The sequence below is a fragment of the Bubalus bubalis genome, chromosome 16, assembly GCF_019923935.1.
Source record: "Bubalus bubalis isolate 160015118507 breed Murrah chromosome 16, NDDB_SH_1, whole genome shotgun sequence".
Taxonomy (NCBI): Eukaryota; Metazoa; Chordata; class Mammalia; order Artiodactyla; family Bovidae; genus Bubalus; species Bubalus bubalis.
In genome coordinates, this window is record NC_059172.1 from 1,152,564 (window position 1) to 1,180,366 (window position 27,803).

Here is a 27,803-nt window from a genome sequence, read left to right on the forward strand (position 1 = left end):
TAAATGAGAGTGAAGATGTGACGCGTAGAGTCCGCCCCCTTTCCCTCAACGCGTTCAGTGAATGGTAGTAAAGGTTGAGTAGCTGATATCAACCACCAATCCGTAAGGGCGGAAGAGGGCCGCGGAGACGACTGATGGGAGGAGGTGACGTGGCAGTGACGAGCGCACAATCTGAATGAGTGGCAGAAATATTGGCCAATCGACAGCCACACGGGCTGGGCGGTCTACATTCTCGAGTCCTCCCTGAGCGCCGGAGATTTCGGGAAAGCGCCAATGAGCTTGACCTGAGTCTGATTGGCCTTCACCTGCACCAATCGGCGGCGGGCCTGGCGGAAGCGTCCCTCCTCGGACGCTCACTGGGCGCTGTGGTATGACAGGTCCCAGAGAAATGCCAATGGCCTAGGGGCCCTGCGCAAGTGACACTCGGAGGCACCAATCGACTTTCTTCCTCCCCGTGGCCGGCCTGGCGGGGCGGGGACGCTGCGCGGCGGCGGCTGAGGCGCTCGCCGAGTGGGGCCCTCCGGGCGGCGACGGCGGCTCTCGTAGGCGGTTCCGGTCGTGTATCAGCGGGCGGCGGCGGCTCATGGCGGCGACGGAGCTCAGAGGAGCGCTGGGCCCGGGCCCGGCCACCATGGCGGCCCCGGGCGGCGGCGGCGCCGGTCCCCCCGGGGTGGGAGGTGGAGGCGCCGGCGGCCGCGGAGACTCCGGGCCGGGCTCCGGGCTCGTGCCGGGCGCGGCGGCCGCGGTGGCGGCGGGCGGCCCGGGCCCTGGGGCCGGAGCCGTGGCGGCGGCGGGCCCAGCTCCCGCGCCGCCGGCGGGGGGCTCTGGCGGCTCGGGCGCCGGGGGCTCGGGCTCGGCTCGCGAGGGCTGGCTCTTCAAATGGACCAATTACATCAAAGGCTACCAGCGGCGGTGGTTCGTGCTGAGCAACGGGCTCCTCAGCTACTACAGGTAACTGCTTCCGGGGCGCGTCCCCCCGCCGGCCGCCACACAAGCCCACCCTCGCGAGAGTGGGCGCGCCGGGACGTACGGCGCCGCCCGCGTGCCCCGCCCTCGGTGCCCCCCGGCCCCGGCCCCGCCAGTTGTTCCGGGAGCATCGCGTCTCCTCTTGAGTTGTGTCGCCGGCCGCGCCTCGGTGCAGTGAGGAGTCCGCAGGGAGGGCGCCGGTGTCGGTGCTTACGGGGGCAGAACCCGGGCACCGCTCCCGGGGAACTTGCTGTCAAGAGTCCCGAGGCTTGGTTGTCTGTGCCCCGGCTCCAGAATTCAGGGTTATCAGCGGCCCTTGACGTTCCCGCCGTTGCTCCCTCCACGTTCAGGCACAAGGACGCCACGCACAGGGTGGCCTCGGGGTCTGTCCCCAGGCCTTATCTCCTCCAGATTCGCCTCCGCTCTCGCCTTTGCACAGCCCACCACGGAGACGCGCCCTCCAGGGTTTCTGGTAGTTGTGACCGCCCCCGCGCCCTCCCGAGGGGAGATAATTAAGGGTTCCAGCCAGGATTGCTGGGGGCCAGCCGGTTAGTTCGGTTCAAGTTTCCTCAAAAGAAGAGTCCATGTCTTTTGTTTGACTCCTGTTAGCAGCGCTTGTGTTGGGACGTTTAATACACGCTTGTGGGGACTCACAGTCTTGCCGTAACATAGCATGCTTTTGGCTCTGAGCATTACTATAGATAGATAGGTTGGGATACTGGATTTGGGGACAAGACATAAACATTTCCTGAGTGCTAGACAGTTTGGACAGGTGTGTTATGTCCAGTATTTAGCTCCCAACGGCAACCTGAAAGTTAGGAGATCTCCCACCTTACCAGTGAGGAAACGGAGACAGCTTGGGCAGCTTTCCCAAGGTCTTGAGTCAGGATTTGAAACTAGTTCTTTTCATACCAACACAGCCTGAAACCCAGGTTAGTGTTACGTGAATCAGTCAGATAAAGAGAGAACTACTTGTCTACAGCAAGTTTATAGATAAGACACTCTGTGTGTGTTATACAAAATGTATAGTCTTCTTTAAGTAAGATTTTGCTTAATATAGTGGAATTTCTAAGTGAAATCTTTTTATAAAGACCATTCTATTTGAGACCCAAAAGAGTGTTGTTAAGACTGTGTTTCTTGCCCTCTGCCAGGAGCCGCTTTGCCACTGGGACAGTTTGGGTGAAGGAATCTCTTTTCCCTCAACTTCATTGTCTTGACTCTTAAAGAATCTTGAAAGGGAATTGAAGACTGGAGTTGGAGGTTGTGGAAGTAGGAGCACATTCTTACCTGGTCTCTAACATGGTAGAAAACGCCTTAGTGCAGCCTCACTGCTTAAGTGACATTAATCGTGAACGTTTATGTGTATCATTTGAATTATTCAGAATTGATTTTCGTTTTTAATTTTCCATTTTAATTATTCATCCGGGACTATCAGTTTAAGGTTAAATCACAAATCTAAAGTTTTTGTTTGTTCCAGAGTTTTTCCCCTGCTCAAGTTCATATTTTCCTGTTACATTGTTAACTGATTCATATCCTAGCCTGGCTTATAAGTCAGTATTAACACTGATTCCCCATTTTTTAATAGTTGTGTATCAGCTGAGAGCCTTAATGTGTGATCATTTTTCCTTATGCAAGTTTTTAATCAGATCCACTTTCCAGCCCAGTTTTGTCTTTAATCAGTACCTGTCTTGGTCGATATTGATCTTGGTTGGACAGTAATAACGTATATGTTGTTATCTCTTAAGTACTTGTAACCACGTTTAATTTCTCTCCTACAAGAGCTAGTGGTACCTGTCTGACTATAGCTAGAACGCTTTCCCAAACATACCAAACCATGTATTGGGAAATACGCCACGGGCCTGTCCTTGCCAGCCAAGACTGTTCCGCCCACAAACCAACCAAGGAACAGCATTCGGAATTATCAAGTCTACACGCTACCCTCAAAATCACATTGAAGTCCTTTCTATCAACCAGTTGGTATTCTTCCAAACTGGTTCTTTGGATCCCCATGTTCTTAGGGTTCATTTAGCCAAGTCATCTTGGCTCCTGCTTTTCATGCCTCCAAAACCATCTCCTGTATATGCCTTTTACAAAATACGGTCTTGTTTTTAACCAAGTGCTTCCTAAACCCATCCTCTGATGAACTGTCCTAATAGGTTTTGGCAAGCCTTCTTTTTACCTATCCTGTTCTTCGTTATATACAAAGTTACACAGCTGTCCTGTTACTTAAAACCATATGTAGAATCCAAGCTCTCCCAGACACATAGTGACAAGCCCGTAGTATTAGTTTTCTTGGCTAGCTTCTAGAGGTGGAGCTACTATTTTGGCCGGCCTTTTCCGAGAAGAGCACCACCTAATGCTGTGGTGCCTGAAGAGCTCCTCTTGCACCTGGAAAGCGTGTCTTTTGAAATACTTCTGCACTAACCATTTATAAGCAGAGGGGTATCTGCTTGAGCCCAAGAGCTCCAGAGTCAAGCCTGCCCAAACTTCCAGAGTCCTTTGGTATTTTTAAAAGTACTGTAGACTGTATGATTCAGGAAACTTTTTTAGTTCATGGACATGACCTGAGCAGAGGAGATTCCTAGGAAGCGGCCTGTGGAAAAGCTCAGCGCACTGTGAGGAGTTGCACCTTTGGAGTAGAAAGTGAGGGTGAGCTGGGGATTCAGCCTGCGTTATCCATAATGTAACTGCAGCGCGGGCGGGGGAGGGGACGAGGAGTCGAAAGAGCAGGAGTCACGTTACAGCATGGCAGGTGTGGGAGGTGGAAAATGGCCTGGTTTATTGAGACCCCGGCCCTCCCCACCGGCGATCCCAGGCTTCTCGTCTGTGCATCTGAGGAGGAAAAACCAGTTTCATGTGACAAACCGAACACTAGCCAAGCTGTCTCCCTCAGCACAGCAAACAGGCTTTCTCAAGCCTACCCCAATCGTGGTTTCTAGAGATGGCGCGAGTGTCATCGTTTACGGCATGCAGGAATTTGGGATGTGCCAGGTGTGTTTGGCCGCTTGGCACTCGTGAAAGAGAGACGGCCCTGTTTTGCACGCTGGCAGTTGGCAAAGGACTTTGACCTCTTTCTGTTCCAAGTTGGTCAGGGAAAACTGCAGTCTCAACATGCAGGTCCCCTGGGCAGGTCGGCGGGTGGCGGGGAAATGAGCGCAGGCCGCCCTGGACACTCGGCTGCACTGGCAGCTCTGTTTCGTGCCAGGTCCTTGTAGCTTGTGGTCACCAAGCAGGGCTGTAAGGTTCAAGAGTTGGCCTGTTAATAGAGCTGGCAGTCGGGAGCAATGAAGAACATTTTTACACCCAGTCCTCTGAGAAGAGATTTGATGAATTTCTCCTAGCCATTAATAGGGTGGCTTAGGAGTTCCCACCAATAGAGATCAGTGGACCTTAGGAAAGAATATATTCCTGAAAGATTATACCACCCCGTGCTCCTTTAATGAATATTCTTTCTTCACTGCCACGGAGAGCTAGTGACTCCTCTTTCATATCATTTAAGCTGTAGTCAGTATTTAATGGCTTCCCTGGTGGCTCAGTGGTAAAGAATCTGCCTGCCAGTGTGGGAGATGCGGTTCGATCCCTGGGTTGGGATGATCCTCTGGAGAAGGGAATGGCAACCCACTCCAGTATTCTCACCTGGGGGATCATCCTGTGGACAGAAGAGCCTGGCGGGCTACAGCCCATGTGGTCGCAGAGAGTTAGATACCACTTAGCAGCTAAGCACACACACAATATTTAATACTCTAAACATCTAAGTGTGCCTTACACGTCTGCAAGATGGTTTTAAGAGTGATATGACAGTTCTCACTGGGTCTGAGTTATAGTGGACTGGGGGAGTGGATTGTTCAATATTTGTAAAATGGAGCTATTCTTTTAACTTTTTTTTTTTTTGGCCATACCACGTGGCATGTGGGATGTAACCCGTGCCCCCTGCCCTGGGAACACAGCGTCTTAACCGTTGGCCCGCCAGAGAACTCCCTCTTTTTCTCAGAGAATGAGATTATTATACAGAATTTGGTTGCATGAATTTATAAAGCACCCTTTGATAATTGTATCTTGCTAAATGAAAGGTAGCTCCTGACTGCAAAGGGGCCTGAGGGGACTCTTGGGGGTGATGGAAGTGTTCTCCATCTTGATTGTGGAGGTGGTTGCACAATTGTTTACATTTGTCCAAACTCACTAAATTGTACACTTAAAATTGCTGGGTTAATGCTATCTGTAGTTCGCCTTCAGTGAAGCCTGTTTTCCCAAAGCTCAGGGTGAGGGGGAGAGCGGAGCAGTAAACACCGACTCAGAACTCGCTCAGGCTCAGAAGGGGAGTCCCTGCTGATTGGCTTTCTAATTGGAGGGAGCCTTGCGAGGGGCGTATTGGAACTTGCTGCCTGCTAAGACTGCGGCATGTCTGAAAGGCTGGGCCGCGATTGCGTCCGCTCAGCTGTCTGGCTCGCTCTTGCAGGTCCAAGGCAGAGATGCGGCACACCTGCCGAGGCACCATCAACCTCGCCACGGCCAACATCACGGTGGAGGACTCCTGCAACTTCATCATCTCCAACGGGGGCGCGCAGACCTACCACCTGAAGGCGAGCTCGGAGGTGGAGCGGCAGCGCTGGGTCACGGCCCTGGAGCTGGCCAAGGCCAAGGCGGTGAAGATGCTGGCTGAGTCAGGTGGGGCGAGCCCCTGGGGATGCTTCACTGCCCCGCACTCGCAGCCCTTCTTTGCCCCCACTGTCATCTAATTACCAGCTGTCCGCTGGCTGCCCAGCAGGCAGAACCTCTCCTGGAGGGCTGGTTTTCAGCCCGGCAGTTCAGCCCCTCAGTGTTCCTGAAACGTGGGAGCAGAGGCCAGGGCTGCTGCTGAAGCTCCCACCAGTGTTCAGGAGAGCCCCCCGGCCGCCGCTCCAGAGGCAGCTGGCCCCAAATGTCAGAGCGGTTGAGATTGGGAAACTCTTGTCTTAGAAGCATGGCAGTTAGCTTTTGCCTTTTAATGCCCACCGACTGCCTTAAAATCTTGAGAAAGGATGATTTATTGATAAATCAGTTTTTATTTATTGATTTTATTGATAAACCAGATCAATTCATCAAAACCAATGAACTCACAGGTTGGCTCTGTCCTTACTGTTTCCTTTTCTCCTGACATCTTCTTACTTAACTGGTTGTTTACTTGAATTGAAACCAGCAATCTCCGTAGACTGCCAAAGCATGATGTGTGAACCCCCTGGCAGTGGGCAGAGACCCCTGACGGAGGGGTTGCTCTCATGGGTTGGGGCAGAGGAGCTCCAGCCGTCCCTCATCCCTGCCTGACACCTGGGTCGGCGGCCGGAGCTGTTTCATGCCTGAGACACGTGGGAAAAAATTACTTGTGATATTTTCTGTGAAAAATCTTTATTTTGCTACTGTAGTCTCACTAAAAAGCACAGTCTGCTTATGTTTTGATTTTTCTTAAAGGAAAGTGGTAGTTGAATCATACTGAGCTCGTTTGCTTAGAGCTGACTGTGCTGCTCACCTGCTGACTTCTGTTCACCTCTTGTTCTTATCTCTTGTGGTTCCCCATGCTGTGTTTAATGTCTCTTAAGCAATGAAAGCAAAGTTTCCTGCTTTATAAATCTCTGGGTCACAGGTTATATTCTGACTCTGGCCCTGCCCCTCTGTCTAGCAGATATAGACAGGGCAGGTCTTTCCTTGTTTGTTTTGTTTTGATTTTAGTGCCGATTTTAGCTCCCCCAGAGGAAGTGACGTGGCTAGAAAAGAACTGTGCAGTTACACAGCGTTAAGGACAAACCTGCCGGCGAGCGGCAGGCACAGCCTCTCCGTGACTTGTTATTCAGGAGGCGTTTAACAGAAGGCCTTGCACGGCTTTCCGTGCAGCGGTGGCTTCAGTGTTGGATGAATTCATCGTGAGGTTCCTGAGTCCTCCTGTAGGAAAGAGGAATTCATGTGCCCTTTGAGGATGTGAGCGTGGTTCACAGACGGCTGGGCTGCGACTCAGCCCAGGACATACAGGGGCCTGCCAGTCACCCAGCAGATAATTGTGGGTTTCTATTCACAGTCACGTTGACTGTTTTGGGACCCTCATGCTATGGTTAAAGGCTCAATAATTCATTCCCAACCATCAGAGCCATTTAGCTTCTCCACCCTGACCTCTCATCACTAGTTCACAGACCTCAGTGTGCATCAGAATCACTCAGGCAGCTTTGCGAAGTACAGATTCCTGGACCTTGCCTCACACCAGCCAGATCAAAGCCTTTCTAGGTGTGGGGCCAGAGACTCCGCACCTTTAGGAAGAACCCCGGGTGGGCCCTGAGGGGGTTGGATGAGGGCGGTCCAAAGGTGCCGGCCTCCAGTTAGAAGGCAAGTAAGTACTAGGGATGTCGTGGATAGCACGTGACTGTGATGAGCTCTGCTGTGCCGTGTGTTGCAGATCCTGAAAGTCTCATCGCAGGGAAAAGCCTTCCTTTTGTGTTTGTATGAGGTGATGGAGGTTAGTTACTTTAATCATTTCCCGATAGATGTATGTGCTGTGCACCTCAAACTTAAAACAGCATCGTACGTCAGTTACACCTTGATAAAACTAGAAAAGCGGGAGCAGGAGAAACGCCGATTGTTACCTGCCTCGGTGTCCGCCCCAGCGGGGCCGAGGACCGGTGCTGGAGAGCCCCCTGGCGGCGGTGAGCCCGGCTGGTCACGCCGCGGGTGGACCGGGAGAGTTCCGGCTCTCGGCCCTGGGCCTGGAGTCGCATCGCTCCCCTTCTCGCCCCACAGATGAGTCAGGAGACGAAGAGTCCGTCTCCCAGACCGACAAGACGGAGCTGCAGAACACGCTGCGGACCCTGTCCAGCAAGGTGGAGGACCTGAGCACCTGCAACGACCTGATCGCCAAGCACGGCACGGCGCTGCAGCGCTCGCTCAGCGAGCTGGAGGCCCTGCGGCTGCCGGCCGAGAGCAGCGAGAAGATCAAGCAGGTCAACGAGCGCGCCACGCTCTTCAGGATCACGTCCAACGCCATGATCAACGTGAGCGCCCTGCGGGAAAGGCCACGCCCCCCGCACATGCTGGAAGGCTGTACTTGGCAAAGTGTAGACCATAGGTCCTGCCTCCTTGTTCAGGGGATTTGAGTTTCAGTGTCTGTTGCGTGAAACTGAATAGGATGGATGGATAGAATGACCCTCCGCGCTGCCCTGCTCGAGCCATCAGGAGGGTGCTGCCCAGCCAGGCTTCTACCCCAGCAGGGCCTCTGATGGAAACGCCGAGTCCTTCACCTCTCGGGGTTGCGACTCTTTCTTTCTCTCTCTTTTCCTTTCACTCTTTCTTTGTTTTTCTTTCTTCCTCCCTTCCTCCTTATCTGTTTTTCTTAACTCTATCTGTTGGAACTGAAAGATCTTCATGGGTCCTTTCCACCTTTCTGTTCTTTGAGATTTCCGTTGGAGTCTGACCCCTGCTTTGCTAGTGCATGCTGGCCTGCAGTGTGGTAAGTGGGGGTCTGGGTCAGGTATTACTGAGAACCTTGGAATCTGGGTGAGTCTCACCTTTAGTCTTTGAAAGGTGAGAGAGCTCTAGGTGATAGAGCTTCCCTGGTGGCTCAGCTGGTAAAGAGTCTGCCTGCAATGCAGGAGACACGGGTTTGATCCCTGGGTCCGGAAGATCCCTGGAGAAGGAAATAGCAACCAACTCCAGTATTCTTGCCTGGAGAATCCCATGGACAGAGGAGCCTGGTGGGCTACAGCCCATGGGATTGCAAATAGTCAGACACAAGTGAGCAACTAATACTTTAGCACACTTCCAGGTGATGAGACGGCATAATCAACCTTGGGCACTTTTTTTCAAAAGAAGGGACCAGAGCTTCTGCCCCCTTGTGACTCGTAGCTCGGGTGACTGTCATGGGTCTGTGGGATACTTTGGCTGCTTGGAGGCAGGGCTCCAGGTAAACCCAAAGTGCCACTGGCCCTGGTGATGTGGGGCAGATACGGGGTGATAGGTATGGAATGAGTCCACAGTCTGTAAACAGTGCCGCGCTTCCTCTGCTGGAGACCGACCCTCACCTGGCAGGTTGTGTTAGTCAGCTTCCAGGTAGGAACACGAGAGCATGGCTCTCAAGGCACGTGAGAATCGGTGAGAAAGGACTTACACGGGTGGTGCTTTTGTTTCCTGTCTACTTAAACGGGAGGAACTTAACACTTCCTGATAGCTCAGCTGGTAAAGGATCTGCCTGCAATGCAGGAGACCCCGGTTTGATTCCTGGGTCGGAAAGATCCCCTGGAGAAGGGAAAGGCTTCCCACTCCAGTATTCTTGGGCTTCCCTTGTGGCTCAGCTGGTAAAGAATCTGCCTGCAATTCAGGAAACCTGGGTTGGATCCCTGGGTTGGGAAGATCCCCTGGAGGAGGGCATTGCAACCCACTCCAGTGTCCTGGCCTGGAGAGCTCCATGGACTCAGCCCATGGGGTGAGAAAGACCTGGACACAACTAAGCTACTTTCACACTGCCTTCAGTAGGGCCAGATTTTTTTCCCTTGTTGAAGAAGTGATAATGAGGCTTCTGTTTAGAACTAGTTTAATTCGTGCAGCTCTCAGAGATCAAAAGTCTTTTCCTCTGATCAAGGGAAGTTTTACTTTCCTGCATTTAAAACCCCATAATAGAAAGCTGTGATGACTTTTATTTTCGTGCCCTGTTCTGAAACACTGAGCACTTTTCCGTGCTCTGACTCACACAGAGGTGAAGAGGGAAGCTGTTCTGTCCATTTAAGGGTTGGGGGCAGATCAGCGCCTCCCAGCAGCGCCAGTCTGTGTTCTGCGCTCCAGCGCGGGCACCCGTGTCTCTGATGTCCGGTCCTGTGCTCTTTCCAGACTCTTCCCACCTCTTGGTGCCTGCTTTTCTGGTCCTCCTGTGATGAGGAAAACTCATGAATCATACAGTGCATTTAATCAATAGTACATAAATGTATGTATGAAATAGAACAACTTAGGAAACAATTGTCTGTTGCCTTTTATCCAAGTCTGCAGAAGGCAATGGCACCCCACTCCAGTACTCTTGCCTGGAAAATCCCATGGACGGAGGAGCCTGGTAGGCTGCAGTCCATGGGTCTCGAAGAGTCGGACACGACTGAGCAACTTCATTTTCACTTTTCACGTTGATGCATTGGAGAAGGAAATGGCAACCCACTCCAGTGTTCTTGCCTGGAGAATCCCAGGGACGGGGGAGCCTGGTGGGCTGCCGTCTATGGAGTTGCACAGAGTTGGACACGACTGAAGTGACTTAGCAGCAGCAGCAGCTCCCATAACAATTTTTTTTTCTACTATGATAAATATTTGCTACATAAAACACCTCTTGATTTAAAAATGTCTCATAAAACTGAAACTGTATTTTGTACTTTTTTCTTGAAAATATGCTTGTCTTTGTTCCTGTGGAGAATTCTTTTTCCCTGAGTTCTAGGTATCCAGAGCTTGTGTCCACTCTCACTCTGTTCTCCAGAGTGCACTGTCTTTGCCCCTTCTGTAGCCGGTCACTGCTGGAAAGGCGTGTTTTCAATCCATGTGTTGTTCCCTAGGGGATAATGGCAAGGCCTGAGAAGTGCCGTGAGCACATCACGTCTCAAAACAGGCAGTGTTAATGCAAAGGAAGAGTGCGTGAGTCTCGCTCCGCTGCCTGCTTGCTTGGGATACAGCTTTTCTTGCTACCAGAGTGAGTCTCTAAGCAGGGGAGTGGATTTGACCCTGTGTTAGTGTATCCATTTTCTAGTTCAGTGAACACAGTTGAGCACCTTCTGTGTTCTAGGCCTGGTGCTAGAGGATATGGCTGTGGTCTCTGCCCTCAGGGAGATTACTCTCTGTTTAGGGGCTGAGAGGTGAGGAGATGATTATGGAGTGTGCTGAGCGCCCCGACAGATGTGGGCACAGGCTGCTGTGCTATAATCCTTGGGGGTGTCAAGCTCAGACCGGGAGGATTTGAGAAGGTAACACTTCAACTAAATGCTGGAAGACCTGAGAGAGTCTTCCTGTGAAAAAAAGGCACCCCTGATTCAGGGCCGAGGAGCCCAGTGGCCCCAGTTAACCGTCTCTATAGCTGGGGTTGCCTCCTTCCTCTCTGACCCCAGTTCCTTTTCTGTAAGTGGCGATGGTCCTGCCCTTGGGCTGTGGAAAGGTTTCATGAGCTCATGGGTGTCGAGAGGTGGGCACAGTGCCCGGCATGCCGTCGCCTCTTGCTGACCAAGTTGTCGCTGGTCTCGGGACGCGGGTGAGGGCGCGCGTCCCTGGCGTGCATCGCTGCCCAGCGTCTGCGGGGCGCCTCTCCGGTGGAGGAGGGAGCTGAGAGAAGGCTGAAGAGGTGCTCAGGTGGGCGGGGACGCTGTGTGTGCAGGTCCCACATGGGCTTGGCAGGGGTGGGTTAGGAGGGGACGAGATGGACTTTGGTGCAGGCGTAACTGTAGTCACGGTCGCCTTGTTGAGTGATGACTCTGAGCCGGGTCTTGCTGAGAGCTTTCCCTGTTCCTGTTGAGAGTGCTTTCGTTTCACAGATGAGGACGGCTAGGCGCTTCTCAGTTCAGTCAGTTGCTAAAGAGTCCAGTTAGACAGCGGGATGGAGCTGTGACGACCCAGGGTATGTTCTCCGTGCTGCCTCGAGTACAGAGTTTGGAAAGAAGTGTGAAGATCCCAGCAGTATCAAAGAACAGTCCGTAGGCTCTGATCGTTGGACTCAGGGAGGGAGGAAGACTCAGAATCCAGGAAGCCCCTTGCTTCTCTGCCAACGAGAAGATGCAGAGTTGGAAAGCGAGCCTGCTGATGTTGAGCTTACTTTGAGCTTTCTGGTAGGCAGTTGGGTAGTCTGATCTGTGGCTCCCTGAGCACAAAGTCGGAGTTCCTGACTCCATAGGCCTTAGTCCATAGGTCAGGGTTGAAACCATGGCAGCAGATACTCTATTTACCTTTTAGTTTCTCTTTAACATTGTCTAGACTTTTAAGCTTCCATTGCTTCCTTTCTCCATTTATTTACTAAGCAAACTTTATGGACTCCCACTGTGTACAAAGCAGCCAAGTTAGGAGCTGGAGATAAGCATGTGAATAAGCTATAAATGGTATCTTCAAGTCACTCATGATCCATCTGGAGAGAAAGTCACGATCAGATGCTGTGGATGCTGAGAAATAGAAATATGCGCCAAGTGCTGCGGTAGCAGAGGAGAGCCTGGCTCCTTTGCGCTTGGGGGGCAGGGGTGTCACGGAGAAGGAACTTTGCCATAGGTCTCAAAGAATAAGGAGTGCTTAGCCAAGTAGAGGAAGGAGGCGGGGGGCATCCTAGGCCGCGTGAACAGCACAGGCCCCTTCCGGCGAGATCTGCGTGTCTGAGAAGGGTGCACGGCGGGGGCTCCGTGGCGGGGCCTCCGTGGCGGGGCCTGGGTCTGGAACCCACACGGAGCCTGGGGCGGGACTGAGCACGGTCGGGTTTGTGTTCTGTCTCGAGGTCACGTAGGCGTTGGCTTTTTGAGGTCTGTGGTTCTCTTAGGGACCGAGATAGAAACCAAGGAAGTTCCTCGTGTTCGGGGTGATGCGGTTCAGACTCAGCTGTCGTCCGCGTTGAGTTCCTCCGCGGGCGGCGGCTTGAGTGTGGTCGGGAATGGGTCGAAAGCCACACCCGGCGCCCCATGCCTTCTCTCTGCTCCGGGTCAGCAGGCCTCCTCTCGAGCAGCCCCGGTCTGGGTTTGCTGCTCAGCAGGCACCCGTGTGGTCCTCGCGATCAGGAGAGTCCTAAGCCACCGTGACAGCCACACGGGGTGTTTTCTGTGTCTTTTGTGCGTTGACCTTTGTTGTGTCACGGAGCTGGCTGTCCCCGACACTGCCGTGACAGGGAAGGCCATTCACTGTGCTTTGCTGGCTCGGGCTCCCAGAGTGAGCTTACTCCGCGGGCATCCAGAGGTAGGGGCGACTCTGACTGGTCGAGTTGAGGGGACCCACGTGCGCTTTGTCTCCATACAGGCCTGCAGAGATTTCCTCGTGCTGGCCCAGACCCACAGTAAGAAGTGGCAGAAGTCCCTGCAGTACGAGAGGGACCAGCGCATCCGCCTGGAGGAGACCCTGGAGCAGCTGGCAAAGCAGCACAACCACCTGGAGAGGGCCTTCCGAGGGGCCACGGTGCTGCCCGCAGGCGCGCCCGGCGCCGGCCCCGGCAAAGGTGGGGGGACCGGGGAGCTCGGGGGGGCGTCCGACCGGCCAGCAGCGCTGGCTCCAGCAAAGGTGGGGGGCTCGGGGTGGGGGGCGTCTGACCGGCCAGCGGCGCCGGCTCTGGCAGAGGGGGGGTGGGGGTGGGGGCGGGGGGTGCCCTACCGGCCAGGGGGCCTCGCGAGGCGGACAGAGCAGGCCCTGGTTTCAGGAGTCGGTGCGTCATACGAGCTGGGATTCAGCCCTTCGTGTCTCCTGCTGCCCTTGTTTCCGTGTGTGTGGTTCGTGTTTAGAAGGTCTGCCTGCCAGGTTTCAATAAATGTAGCAAAATGAACGAACGCGGCTTGTCCCCCTCCCGGCAGATCAGTCCTGCTCTGGCAAAGGAGACCTGAGTGACGAAGATGACGAGAACGAGTTTTTTGATGCCCCTGAGATCATCACTGTGCCCGAGAACTTGGGCCACAAGTGAGTCCGGCTTGACTGCCCTCCCCTGGCCCAGCCATGAAAGGCGGGAAGTGTTTCAGTGGGGATATCCTGGTTGTTGCCCAAGGCCTGGACTCTTGGCCCTAAGTACCTGGGAGAGCGTCTGTCTTTACGTGAGCAGCTTCTCCAGAGACGCTTATTCCTACGCACGCTTTTCTACCTGTCGTCACTTGGTCACTTCTGAATAAGTTTGTGCAGTGTCCTTAGCGTTCTGCTCTGTGAAGATGTGGCGAGGACCACCGTCTACTTCTGATCTTTATTCTCATCCCCGTTTCCCGCCCGTGTAGACGCACCGGCAGCAACATCAGCGGAGCCAGCAGTGACATCAGCCTCGATGAACAGGTAACTCTCGCCTGGGTGATGAACAGGGACGGGGTGAGTGTGTTCCCAGGGATGTGCTTGTAAAGCACGAAGAGGAACAGGAGACACTGATTTTTTGTTTTTTAGCATGGGGGAAGGGAGGCCTAGAAATCCTGGGTTTTCTGTTCTCTGCGGGTCCCTGAATGGCTGTGTGTTTGCGCTCAGTACAAGCACCAGCTGGAGGAGACCAAGAAGGAGAAGCGGACGCGGATACCTTACAAGCCGAACTATAGCCTCAACCTGTGGAGCATCATGAAGAACTGCATCGGCAAAGAGCTCTCCAAGATCCCCATGCCGGTGAGGGTCTCGCACGCCGGGGCCCCTCAGGCCCGGGGGTGCTGCTGGGGCAGCCCTGCCCTCCCGCACGGCCGCCTGCGGCGCGACCCGCGTTACCCGTACTGTCATAGACCATCGCCTAGGACCAGGGGCTTCAATTCCGGCTAGGTTCCTGGTATGCTTCCAGATCACCGAGAATCAGATGCGTTGTTCAGAAGCAGTGATTTATGAGCAGATCCCTAGGTCAGATGTGCTGGGGCCGTGCAGAGATAAATTCAGTATCGTTTCTGTTTTCATGAACCGTGTAGTTCAAGAGACAGGCGCGAAGACCGGTAGAGGACATTGCTTTCTGTGACCGTCTGGTGGGCAGTGCTGCACGCACAGAGGCTTGGGGAGCGCAAAGCAGGGCGGTTGATTCCAGGCAGGAAGCCCGGGCCCATCTCCGGGGGAAGGTGGCGTTTGGGCTGATGTCCCTGCCTCCCATCAGGCCCACTTCCTGTCTGTCCAGAGTGCTTTAGAAGGGGATGGGTTTAGGATTGCAAGCGTCCCGTCGCCGCTTCCCTGGGGATCCTTTGCTCGCCGCTCCCTGCTCTTAGTGGAGCCCAGCTCCCTCGGCCTTGCCCCCCCCCCCCCCCAGGGAAGTGCAGGCAGTGTGCCCCCGGGGGGGCCACCTCAGGTCTGCACCGGCGCCTCGGTTTGCCCCCTGCGGCGTCTGCCCGTGCTGCTCTCTCTGCCTGCACTTCCCTCAGCTCCCACCTCCCTCGCCACTCTGCTGTTACCCTGGCTGGTGCCTGTTCTTCAGGAGCTGACTACAGAGCCCTGTGTCAGCCCCCTTCACCCAGGCGTCCCGTCAGGGCAAGCCGTCTCAGCCCTGTGTTCCAGCAAGTGCCCCTGTTTATTTCTGGGCAGTGGGTTTCACTTCCTCTTTCATTCCCTGAGCGTTTACTGGCGGCCAGGCTGCCCGGGGCTGATTCAGTTAGGTATAGGTTCAGTTTAACGAGTCCAAAATATGTTGGTTTAGACCAGGAGTCAGCGGACGGTGGCCTTGGGGCAAATCTCGCTGCCCTCTGCACAGCTCACAAGCCAGGCATCGTTTTCATATTTGTAAATGGTTGGAAAATATCAAAAAGAGGCTAATATTTTGTTATTTGAAGATGATATACAGTTTAGATGTCAGTGTCCTGGCGGTTTTATTGGAACACAGTAAACGCTCATTCACGTACCGATTGTCTGTGGCTGCTCTCCTCCTAGAACAGCAGTGCTGAGTAGGTGTGACAGAGGCCATATGGCCCTCACAGTCCAAATATTTACAGTCTGGCCTCTCACAGAAAAAGCTGGCCTATAAATATGAGCTTCAGTCACCATCACGCTGGAGTCCAGAAGCAGGTGGTTGGGTTCTGGTCGATGCCTCCGCTGCCGTGACCAGGCTCACCCTGGCCCGTGGCCCTGCCCCATGCTGCCCCGTGGCCTTGGTTCCTGGGTGCTGGGTGGCTGCCGCAGCCCTGGCCCTCAGAGGGGGAGAGGAGATGGCACGCCTGCCTTTTCGGGGTGCTTCCTGCAAACTGGGCGAACCATCCCCTTCAGTCTCTTTATTTACTCTGAACTCAGTTATATGGCCTCAGCTAACTGGAGATCACGACTTCTGTTTTTGGTGGTGTGGCTGGTATGAGAACTGGGGATTCCGCTGCCTGTGGACGAAGTGGAGAGTGGAGTGTGGGGGGCTGCAGGTTCTGCCCGCGCGCCGTCCGGAGACAGAGGCTCCCGGCCGCTCGGGGCCTACGGAGGAGCAGTGAGTGGTTCCGCCTCCCGTGGACAGCACTCTGCCCAGACCGTCTTACCAGCCTTCATACCCCTGATGCATAGCAGGGCCTGGCACGTGTATATCATTCAGCAAATGTGAGTCTTGGAAAACAAATAGATTTGTCTGGAAGCGTGTAGGACTTTTGGTAGAAAAAGACTCCTCTGCAGACCGAAAGGGCCGTGAGTAGGCACGGTGCAGAGAAACATAAAAGAATTGGTTCACAGGGTGGGGTGGGGGTCTTGAAAAGGAGCCCCACTTTTTTGCCCCAGCACCTTAAGGAAGTGGTAGGAAACGGGGCTGGAAAGGCCAGTCATCGCCGCGGAAGTGCAGTTCCTGCTCAGAGGAGCATCCGCGTCCAGGTGGCCCCGTCCACGTCGGTTCCCGCTGGTGCTGCTGCAGCCTGGCCCTCACCCCTCACCTGCCTGTGCCGAGTCACAGGAGGCTGAGCCCCTGGGCGGTTTCTTCCTCATCTGCGGGCTGTGCCGGCCCCGGATGCCCCCGGTGAGGCCCTAGAAGGTGTCTGGAGCGGGCGGGAGGAGGGAGCCACCCCAGGGTGCTCCTTGCGGCTGCCTCCTCCTGGGCCACGCTCCCGCTGGACGGGCCCAGAGGCCTCAGCTTCTGCGCGGGCCCGTGCCTCTGTGTGCAGTGACCCCATGCGTCCCTCGGTCCCTGCAGCCTGCCGACAGCTTCCTGCTGCTGTCTCTGGGCTGTGTCTTACGCTGCCCTGCTCTCCATCAACCATGTCACTAATGCCCGCTCCCTTCCACTTCGAAGTCTCAGATTTCTCTGTCCCCCGTGAGGCCTCTGAATGGTAAAAAAGACCAGGAGGAAAAGCCTGCCTGCTCTCGGGGACGCTGTGGGTCCTGGCACAGCTCTTGGGGGCAGGGCCATGCGTGTGATGAGTGGTGATGACCTGAGGATGTGCCGTCCCCACCCCACTTTGCGCAAAACATATGGAAGTGTTACTGCACGTCGGCTGCAGCTCAGCCCCTGAGAGGTTTTGTCCGCGTAGTTAATCAGTGCTCTCTTTTGAAAGACCTGGAGGCTTTGCGCTCTGTCCGTCCACTTCCCCTCCGTGTGCACTTTTCTCGTCACACCGCTCTCCTCTCCATGGACAAGGCGGCGCTGGAGTGTGGTACTTGAAGACTTTTAGTTGAGGCATGGTAGATCGTCCTTCCCCATTGGGAAAGTTTCACAGGAAAATGCTTGGTTTATTTTTCAGGAAAAAACAGGCCCTTTTAAAAATATATAAATGCATAGAAAAAATATGAAACTATTAAGGATGGTTATCTTTGGGTGATGGTATTTCAGGTAGATTTTTTTTTACTTTAAACTTTGTTTCTCCAAGTGTCATAGTGGAAATTACAAGATATTTCGCAATTGGGAGGACAGTAAATATTAGGGTAGTATGTGACTCACAGAGATTGGCGGGCAGAAGGTTGGATAAAAGTGCAGAAAAAGAAAAGAGGTGGGAGTCTAGGAAGGACAAGTGTCATTATTGCTTGTTTCAGTAACCACAACGGTGCTTTCGGTCAGCTTCATTCAGTACAAAGGGCGTTTTTTTTCTTCCTTCTTCTCTTCTCTGGACTCAGAACTTGAGCTGCTGGTTTTCAGGCTTGTTTAGCTGTGCTGCTAACTAAACAGCATTATGGGCTAACCTGGGAACCTAACCTCTTTTGATAATAAGTTTTTAAATAGAAAGTCATGATATGTTCCAAACAGTCAACTTAGAAGCTGATTCTTTGGGGTGGGGAGAACAGAGTCTCTTCTGCTCACTTCTCTGCCCCCGGTGGGTTGTGTAGGGCCTGGGCCCATGAATCTGCAGTGTGCGTGGACACCTTCTCCCGAGAGAGGCGCACAGGCACGCGCTCGCTTCATCCTGTAGTCCAGTGTCCCCAAGTTGGCTCTAAAACTTGAAGACAGGAGCACACGGAGCCCTTTCCCCGCCCCTGGCGTGAACACTCCTGGTCCAGAAATGCAGTTGTGCAGCCTCAGAGAAGGCAGCACCTGGTCTGACGGGGCACTGAACTGAGTCCAGTGATGGCCCAGGGTGGAGCGGAAGCTGGCCCCTGCAGCGTGCTCCCTGTCAGGACTGCCTGCTCCTGGACTCCGCTAGCTTTCCTCTCCTCCTCAGAAGGGTTACATGTCCAGCCTCCTCTCTGGGTGTCCTTGTGCCCACGTCCTTCCCCTTTCATTCACTCATTTGATGCCTGTTTGATGACAGTCTCCCGGGGCCAGGCGTCCGGGGCTCTTGGATATGCAGTGCTGAGCAAAAGAGGCATGGTTCCCATCTCAGTTTTCAGCTAGCAAATCAGTGCAGGTGGAGATTGCCCAGTCCCAGACGCGAGCAGCTCACCATGGAGAACGGGCGTTCTTCGGCGTAGAGTGTCCCCACGGAGCAGAGGCTGCTTTCCCCAGGGATCTGCTTTATCGTCTTGACGTCTCAGTGTGTGTCTCCACCTGTGGAGAAAGAAAAGAAGAAATGGTGTGGTGTGGCTGTGCGGGCAAGGCGTTTACATCTGCTCTTTTCCTGACAGGTGAACTTTAATGAGCCCTTGTCCATGCTTCAGCGCCTCACTGAAGACCTGGAGTACCACGAGCTGTTGGACCGGGCCGCCACGTGCGAGAACTCTCTAGAACAGCTCTGTTATGTTGCAGCTTTCACCGTGTCCTCCTACTCCACCACTGTCTTCCGCACCAGCAAGCCGTTCAACCCACTCCTCGGGGAGACCTTTGAGCTGGACCGGTTAGAGGAGAATGGCTACCGATCCCTCTGTGAGCAGGTGAAGGAGCCTCAGGACTGTGGCACGCTTCCTGTTGGAGGAAGGGGGGGTTCGGGGGGTTGCTCCCCACCCTGGGTGTTAGCATTTGCAGAAATTCCAGACCCCATCACCCCAGACTGCCTTCCTTTCCTTCAGGACTTCAGCCCTGGAGGCCCCGGTGTTCACCTCCTGCTGTGGGCGTGCGACGTCCAGCGGGAATCTGGGGCGTGACTAGGCAGCATCTCCTCTCCTGCTTGCCTGTTCATTTGCGCTCCCGGTCTCTTCCAGGTGAGCCACCATCCCCCCGCGGCTGCACACCATGCCGAGTCCAGAAACGGCTGGACGCTGCGGCAGGAGATCAAGATCACCAGCAAGTTTCGCGGCAAATACCTCTCCATTATGCCCCTCGGTAAGGCCGGCGCCTGGGTAAGGGTTGGTGCTCCGAGAAGGAAAGCCGTTCTGGTGGAACGGAGGAGGTCGCTGGTTCCGGGGTGAATGAGGGCTGAGAGACTCTGTAGGGACCCACTCAGTCACAGGTTCTCTGTCTTCTTAGCTTACGTCTAATGCATCTTTATTTGGGGGCTTCCCTGGTGGCTCAGATGGTGAAGAAACCGCCTGCAGCGCAGGGGAAGCAGGTTTGATCCTTGGGCCGGAAGATCTCCTGGAGAAGGAATGGCGGCCCACTCCAGTGTTCCTGCCGGAGGATCCCATGGGCTGAGAAGTCCATCGGGCCATAGAGAGTCGGACAGGACTGAGCGGCTAATGCTTTGACACTTCCTTTTCCTTTTAAGTACTATTTTAGGATATACATTTCAGCTTGCATTTTAAAAACTCTGTCTTTAAACTGGTGGTGTTGCCTCTCATTCCCTAGCAGGCAGTTTCTCTCCATAGATCAGAACTCCTATGACTGCAAGGTTAGGTTTCCTGGTAGACCCTCCCCCACATCCACCAGAGGGGTTAGGTATCATTTATGTAACAGCTAAACTCCAGGTAAGGTGAAACTTTGTTTTAAAAGATCTTATTGGATTACAAGTTAATTTTGCACCAAGACGTAAAAGATCCGGCCTGGGAATAGGAATCCTAGTATACCACGTTAGCATGTCTGTACTTCAGGTTATTCAAAAAGTGTAGCAGGCTCTTGAATAACCTGAAGTTCAGCGAAAGCAGCCACGTTTGACCCTGTACGTGTTGAAGAGCGAGTGCTGGTCTGCAGGAAAAGAAACCCAGAGCAGATCGAGAGACCAAGTAGCCTGGAGACGGCTGGCAGTAGGCGCCTGAGCTCGTCTTTCAGGAGGCAGAGCTGCAGGGCTGGGCTGTTGTAGGACAGCTTTCTGCTGGCTCCTCCCGCTTTCCCTCAGAAAACACACAGTGTAGCAGGCACAGTGCAAACTAGATGTGAGAAAAAAATCCAAGGATGTTGGAAGTGAAACTGAAGTGTTAACTTTATTGCTTCATGATTAATATGCAAGAAATTGAACAAAGAGTTGACATAGCAACAGGAACCTGAGTACAGAGTATAAAGAGGGTTTCCAGACGTTAGCCCCGAGGATGGCTGCACTTAATATTTTTGCATCTGTGACTTGGAAGGAGAATGGTGCAGTGTACTTTTCACATATTCAGGGATGTTCACCTCTCAGAGGGTAAGTGGTTAAGCGATAGACGTCACTGGTGAGAGAAGTACAGACAGGGCTATAAATGAGGCAGATGGAAGTCTGAGTCTTCTTGTAAAGTAGACTGAAAAGGTTAGAATTCTTGCAATCTGGAAAAAAGCACGCTTCTAGGAAATGTAATTGATGTTTGCAAAATTATGAAGACCGTGGTAGAGGATAAACACAAGTGTGCTCGTCCACTCACTTTGGAATTGAGTGGCAGCTTGCAGTTTAAAGAGGTGCATTTAAATAAGACTCTTCTTTCACAGCTTGGAGTTCTCAAGCCTGAGGAGAGTCACAGCCTGAGACTGAAAGGAGCCAGTGCTCAGCTTGTTGGTCTCTGTGGCGGTGACTGCTGGGCTCCACGTACCTTGAATTTGCTCCAGCAGCACTTGGGTCAAAAAATTCTCCTTTTGTATTTTATCCATTTTTCCAGTTTCTACTTTTTGCTTAAGCTATTAATCCATTTGTATTTATTGATTAGGTAGGGTTTACATCTGCTGTTTTGGTATTTTGTTTCTGTAGATCTTACGTCTTTTTTGTTCCTCTGTTCGTCAATTACTTCCTTCTTTGTATTAAATAGGATTTTTCCAGTTTACCATTTCAATTCCTTGGTTATTTCTTTTACTGTGGCTTTTAAAGGTATTTTTGTTGTGGTTACCCTGTGTATTAAAACCTTGTAATAACCTAGTTGAGATGAATGCAGCGGAATTTCTGCAGTACAGGAGAGCTTTGCCCGTGTACGGCTCCGTTACCTTCTCCCTCCTTCGTGCTTTTATTGTCATACAAACCATTTTTGTACATTGTAATTCCATCAACATTGTTTTATAACTGTTGCTTTACATAATTGTCTTTTAATGGTGGCTCAGATGATGAAGAATCTGCCTGTAATGCGGGAGACCCAGGTTCGATTCCTGGATTGGGAAGATCCCCTGGAGAAGGGAATAGTTACCCACTCCAGTATTCCTGCCTGGAGAATTCCATGGACAGAGGAGCCTGGCGGGCGACAGTCCATGGGGTTGCAAAGACTCATACACGACTGAGTGACTCAGCGCTTACTGGTCTCTTAATTTCTTGAGGTAGATTTAAGTTACTGTCCCGTGTCTTTTCATTTCAGCCTGAAGGACTTCCTTGAGTGTTTCTTGAAGATGAGATCTGCTAACGCTGCATCCTTTACGTTTGGTTTCTCTGGGAATGTCTCGCACTCTCCTGCGTCTGTGAGGGTGGTTTTGCTGGGCAGGGCCTTCAGCCTCGCAGCTGTGTCCCGCTGCTGACTCTGCCCGTGGCTGTGCGGGCTGCTCGCTCGCTCGCTCGTGCTGCAGCCACTCCTCTGTTCCTTGCGGGCATGGACGATTCTCTTTGACTCTTTCTCATTTGATTATGGCGGGTTTGTACGTGGTACTCTTTGAGTTGATCCTGCTTGGCGTTCAGTGGACTTCTCGGATGTGTAGATGAGTGTTTTTCGTCAAACCTGGGGAATTTTTGGCCATTATTTCTTCAAGTGCTCCAACTCTTATCACCACTTCTGGCAGCTGTTGTGTTAAATAATTGCCTCTGATTGTTTTGATACTTGCCCCAGGAAAGAAGCTTTTTGAGGTGAGCTGGTGCTGAATCAGATCCAGTAAAGATCAGCCCTGTGAGTGGGCTTAACAGGGGACCACCAGACAGGTCAGATAATGACAGTACTTTGGAGCCGGGTTCTGGGGGCTTCCTGCCGCTCTGCCCACTCCGGTGTGTGCTGGCCTGCTAGCTGGTCTTCCTGGTTATCATGACGGTGAGGCTGCCGGTTTCCAGGGCTTCTGCTGAGCTGGGGAGAGGGTGGTAGGACAAGGTACAATGCCACACAGCTCATTTTGCTGCTGAGATTCAGCCCTTTTTCTTGAATAAATGCTTCTTGGATTACTGTAAGCCTTTGGTTAATTTCCAGAGTTAGGAAGAAGTTGATTCAGATCGCTTTTGCTGTCCAGGGGCCCAGCTGAGGCACCGCACTGGCAGACACCTCCAGGGCCCTCACGAGTAACAGAGACACTATCACTCGGGAAATTGCAAGGGTTTAAATGTTGGACAAAGACCAGACAAATTCTTTATTATACGACACAGGCTTACACAGCTAACGAGTGGTGGAGCCAGTGAACCAGTTCTGTCTGATTCTAGAGCCCTTGGTCTATCCACTACTCCTCTTTATTTTTATTTTTTTAATCTATTAAGGCTCAAAGGTAGGGACTTCCCTAATGGTCCAGTGGCTGAAACTCGGCCTTCCAGTGCAGTGGGTGCGGGTTCAGTCCTGGTCTGGCAGCTACGATCCCACATGCCTCGAGGCCAAAAGACCAGCATGTAAAGCAGAAGCAGTTTTGTAAAAGATGCAGTAAAGACTTAAAAAAAAATGCTAAAGGGTTATTTTTTTAAAAGGCCCATATATGGACCGGTGACTTGCCTAAAGTCACACAGCCAGTGACTCACAATGGGGCTTGTCCTCAGTACTGATCGCCAGCGTGCTCTTTGCCACAAGGCAATTTTTGTTTCATGTTGGGGTAGGTTTGACCTGCTCTTGTTAATTTTGCTGCTAGTATGGCAGGCGCAGTTAGGGAAGACTGGGGTTTTTGCTTTCATTTTTATTTCTGTTGTTGCAGAATACTATTTGTCAGTTAAGTTGTATCAGTTGTTAGTGTTCATCATCATTAATTATATTTTATTCATATTTAACAAATTTAAAAATCAAGTGAAAAATTCAGTACTTTCAATATTTGTAAAGATTATAAGTCCTTTCTGATGTACTGTTTTCTTTTTAAAAGTAAGAAATATTGATAGAATAAAATCAACCCATCATTATTTCCAGCCAGCACAGTGCTGCTTTTCTAGCGTTGGGCTTAATGTGTGCCGTGCTCTGCTTCTAGGGAGCATCCACTGTATTTTCCATGCGACTGGGCACCACTACACTTGGAAGAAAGTGACCACAACGGTGCACAACATTATCGTGGGCAAACTGTGGATTGACCAGGTGAGCAAGGGGCCTCTGCGCGCTTCTGAAGCCCAGAAGTGCCCTCATGTCCATCTCTGCAGGGTTCAGGACATGGGACCTGGACCCAGACTGCTGCTCCTGCTCTGTCTGTTACCGAAGGGGTTCCTCTCCGGCAGCAACCACACTCCCAACTGCTGACTTGCTGTACCACCAATGACCATCTGTAAATGACCAGGTCACCGCATTCATTCGGTGACTGCTCTCCTAGGACTGGGTTAGGCACCAGGAAGGTTCCAAGAAAGTAATAAGCTCGGCTCCCAGCCTCCGTCATGTGATTGCACATCAGACATTTATTGCCGGCTGGAGCACAGGGTCTTTGGGGTACCAAGTCAGATGGGGCATTGTCCCTCAAGAGTTATTTTATCATTGGAGACTTTTGACGAATATGTGTAGGATGAAAAGTATTTGACAAAATGACCCACATAAGAGGTGTACTAAGATAATATCTAATTAATTATCAATTTGCTCTTAAGACAATGGTTGCAGTAAATTTAGGAAAAAAGAGGGAATATCGTCCGAGCAGTGGGAGAGGCTTCACAGTAGGTATGGGAATGAAGCTGAGTCTTCAAGAGTGGATTGGGGGTCACAAGATAGAAAGGAGGAGAGAATGAAATGAATAAAATACAGAAAGGCCCACCACGTGTAGTCTTGAAACTGTGAGTAGAATCCTTTGATTTAAGAACAGAGTTCATGAAGACTATGAGTGGAGGACTGGTTTGGGAAGGTAAATTATTATGTGAATGTCAGTGTGTGTGCTGAAGGTCGAATTACGCCACCTAACGTGGCACACAATTTTTTTTTTTAAAAAAAAAGGTCATTTGGCCTTGATTCCAACCAGGAATACCAAGATGATAAAAGCATTTCACAGCATCTCAAGAATGACTGAGACCTGAATCTTAAGTGTACGAGCTCTAGAATGTAAGACTGAAAAGAACAAAATTATGAGGCATGGGGCTTAGCATATATCCAAGTCATTCAGTCTTAATAAAACAATCCATGGTTCTTTTCTTTTCATAGTCTGGTGAAATTGACATTGTGAATCACAAGACGGGAGACAAGTGCAATCTCAAATTTGTTCCTTATAGCTACTTCTCTCGGGACGTAGCAAGAAAGGTAAGAGAAGTTGGAATTAAAGTGTTTTTCACCGAGTGTATGTCCTGTAGAAAGTCTGTTCCTTTGGAGCTGGCACAGACGGGTGTGTGTGTGTTCAAAAAAAGGAGCAGTAAAGGAGAACATCAGCAAAAGACAGTTAGAAAGTAAAAGTCAAGAGTAGTGAGAGATTAGAATTGGTCCAGTGGTGAGGGGGCTTTCACTGCCATGGTCCCAGGTTCGATCCCTGGTCAGGGAACTAAGATCCTGCAAACTGAGCGAAGGTGGCAAACAAAGAAACAAAAAGAACCACGAGAGACTGAGAATGGGAGACGCTGCGGCAGGACCAAGGGAAGGACTGCAGGGAGCAGGCACGGCAGCGCGACCCCTGTGAAGTCAAGCGAGGCTTCCGTTACCACCGCAGCGGAATTGTGCCGGGAGTTGCGTTGGGAGAGTGAAGAGGTCCGTCTGTGGTCTCTGATTTCTGAGAAGAACACAACGTAATCCCCAGTATGGTCAGACCCTTCTCCTGCATACATCATAGGACAAAAACCGCTGTACCACCAAATGGTGACGAAGCTCCCATTCATGACGCTGTTCCTTTGAGCAGTTCAGGCACACGCTCCCGGAGTAAGTCGAGCGTTCCCCGGAGTCTGCGCAGCAGGGTGCGAGCAGCATATGCCCCAGGGCCAGGGCGTCCGGGGCGCGGCCTCTGTGCAGCCCTCCCGAGCCTGCTCTCCACCCCTAGGTGACGGGGGAGGTGACCGATGCGTCGGGGAGAGTTCACTTCGCTCTTCTGGGCACATGGGATGAGAAAATGGACTGCTTCAAAGTGCAGCCGGTCCCCGGGGAGAACGGGGGTGACGCCCGGCAGCGCGGCCACGACGCGGAGGAGAGCAGAGTGCTACTCTGGAAGCGGAACCCTTTACCGTGAGTATCTCGCCGGCCCCTCCCCTGCCCTCCCGCTTCAGTCTGAGCGGACCAGCGCCATGGTGGACGCCTGCAGAGGACCCTAAGGCGGCCCTGTGGGGTGGGGTTGTCACCTGCTTTGTCCCAGGAGAGTTCAAATGACTCAGACCACACCTGCCAAAAAATAATTGGGTGTCTCCTAAAGGTCCTTGGTGGACAAGGAAATGGTAACTCACCCCAGTGTTGTCTTGCCTGGGAAACCCCATGGACAGGGGAGCCTGGCAGGCTGCAGTCCACGGGGTCACAGAGTCAGACACGACTTGGCAACTGAGCATGCACACACCCAGAGGTCCTTCGGATTGTGGTTCAGAAGAATATTTTTCTGTAATTTAGAGCAAAACTGTTCCGAAACGGCCAAGGGATTAAGATGCCTACCACCTGGGGCCTAAAGGCTTATGGCAATATGGTGGTTCTTAAGGTGATGTCCAGGACGTTGGAAATAATTAAGACGGAGACCGTTTGTCTGTTTGTCCGTTTGTCATCATTTAGTATGTTCAGTCCTTAGTGATGCCAAGGTTATCCCAGAAAGTGGTGGAAAAAAGCAAAAGGAAACAAGTTTGAGGTTTTATTTAGTAGAATGTTTCGGTCTTCCTAATTTCAACTGAGCATGACCCACACCCAGAAAACAATCCAGCTGGGGGCCCTGGGAGGGGAAGGGGATGGTCCCACCGGCTCTCAGGCGCCCCGACAGGCTCTGTGGACACCTGGGGTTGTATCCCTGGGGCGAGCTCAGCTGTGCTGTAGCTCACGGGGCTCTGGGCTCTGGCGTTGCCCGTCCCTTCCTGACCCCTGCCCTGCAGGAAGAACGCGGAGAACATGTACTACTTCTCCGAGCTGGCTCTGACCCTCAACGCCTGGGAGGCCGGCACTGCGCCCACCGACAGCCGGCTGCGGCCCGACCAGAGGCTGATGGAGAACGGGCGCTGGGACGAGGCGAACGCGGAGAAGCAGCGCCTGGAGGAGAAGCAGCGGCTTGCGAGGAAGAAGCGCGAGGCCGAGGCCGTGAGGGCCACGGAGGACGGTAAGGGCGCCCCGCCGCGTGTCCGCGCCCCGATTGAGGGAGGCGCCCGCGGCCCTGATCCCGCCTCCCCGTCTCCTGCCCGACAGGCGCGGCCCACGACCCCTACAAGGCGCTGTGGTTCGAGCGCAGGAAGGACCCGGTGACCCGGGAGCTGACGCACATCTACCGGGGCGGCTACTGGGAGTGCAAGGAGCGGCAGGACTGGGACTCGTGCCCCGACATCTTCTGAAGGAGCCGCCGAGTAGGAGGAGGAGGAGCCCGTGGACTGCTGCCGGCGCCGCCGCCGAGCTCGTCTGTCTTAACCAATCACTTCTTGTTCCGAATCAGTCGCCAGAAGCAGACCCCGTTGGTGGTGATTGGCTGGTTGCCTTAGCTGACTGACCCTGAAATCAACATTCTGAACCCCGCGTGCGTGTCGGGGAGGCGCCCCCCACGTCCCCGGAGTCAGGGAGCCCACTCGCCCCCGCGAGATGCTGGCCCTCACCCCCCGGAGCAGCCACTCAGCCAGGCCCGCGGAGCACGCTGCTGCGGGGCGCCCGGCGCTGTGCAGCGGGAGCTGATCTAGAGTTGCCTCAAAAAAGAAACACGCTCAGACTTGGCGATGGACCGTGGTGAGCGCCCTGGTGGAGCCGAGGTGCGGCCCAGGAGACGCACGGGGCGCCCGCGAGAGGTTTGTCTGCAGGACCGGCACGCGCAGAGGCCATGCTTGGAAGGAAGTGACTTCGCTCGTTGGCACAGACCGCTGCTGTTCTCCGCCTTCCCTGACGGCCGCCCGGCCTCTCGGGCGGCGCAGAAGGGTCCCCTTGTCCTCACGGGGGGCTTTACGGACTCGCTCAGGCAGAGGGCTTCGGAGAACCCAGAGCACGAGGCCGCGTGGACACGGCTGGCCGCCGCACTCTCCCGCCCCCTCACCCCATCGTCCCTGCCGCCTTCTCTGTTCTCCTGGCTGCTCTCCCTCTCTTTCTGTCTTTCTGTCTGTCTCCGGGCACAGTACCCGCTCAGGTTTGTGTCCCGAGGGACAAAGCATTACCTGCCCCGTTCTGACAGACTTCAGAATCCGAAAGAAGGCGTTTATCCCCAGTGAGTTTTCACCATCTCTCAGAGCCCCCGGACTGAAGGCACTGCTGGAGTAATGTGTTAATATCTGTATATTATATATGTGTAGAGAAAAGGCCGAATTTTCTGTTTGATTTCCCTCCCTCCCGTTAAGAATCTTGCTCTCTGATCTCACTTGTCTCCCCGGGACTCTCGGTCACCCGGCAGGGTC

General features: G+C 53.1%; 1 protein-coding gene across 1 annotated transcript; it reads left to right on the forward strand.

Moving 5' to 3' along the window:
* The first annotated feature begins 355 nt into the window (after positions 1 to 355).
* Positions 356 to 27,714, forward strand: LOC102390814 (oxysterol binding protein). Its single transcript, XM_045162891.1, has 14 exons — positions 356 to 951; positions 5,423 to 5,631; positions 7,726 to 7,976; positions 12,925 to 13,120; positions 13,470 to 13,572; positions 13,878 to 13,932; positions 14,116 to 14,247; positions 18,565 to 18,810; positions 19,078 to 19,198; positions 23,333 to 23,436; positions 24,475 to 24,570; positions 25,295 to 25,476; positions 26,316 to 26,536; positions 26,623 to 27,714. Exons 1-14 carry the CDS (start codon positions 584 to 586, stop codon positions 26,763 to 26,765), a joined length of 2,427 nt encoding a protein of 808 aa, XP_045018826.1. The 5' UTR covers positions 356 to 583; the 3' UTR covers positions 26,766 to 27,714.
* Positions 27,715 to 27,803: the final 89 nt, after the last annotated feature.

Bases quoted from the DNA above. Each gene is read 5' to 3' on its own strand.
- LOC102390814 (XM_045162891.1), top strand. From the start codon at position 584: ATGGCGGCGACGGAGCTCAGAGGAGCGCTGGGCCCGGGCCCGGCCACC. The intron at 7,977-12,924 runs GTGAGCGCCCTG...GTCTCCATACAG, and splicing joins CGTCCAACGCCATGATCAAC to GCCTGCAGAGATTTCCTCGT. The intron at 13,121-13,469 runs GTGGGGGGACCG...CCCTCCCGGCAG, and splicing joins CGGCGCCGGCCCCGGCAAAG to ATCAGTCCTGCTCTGGCAAA.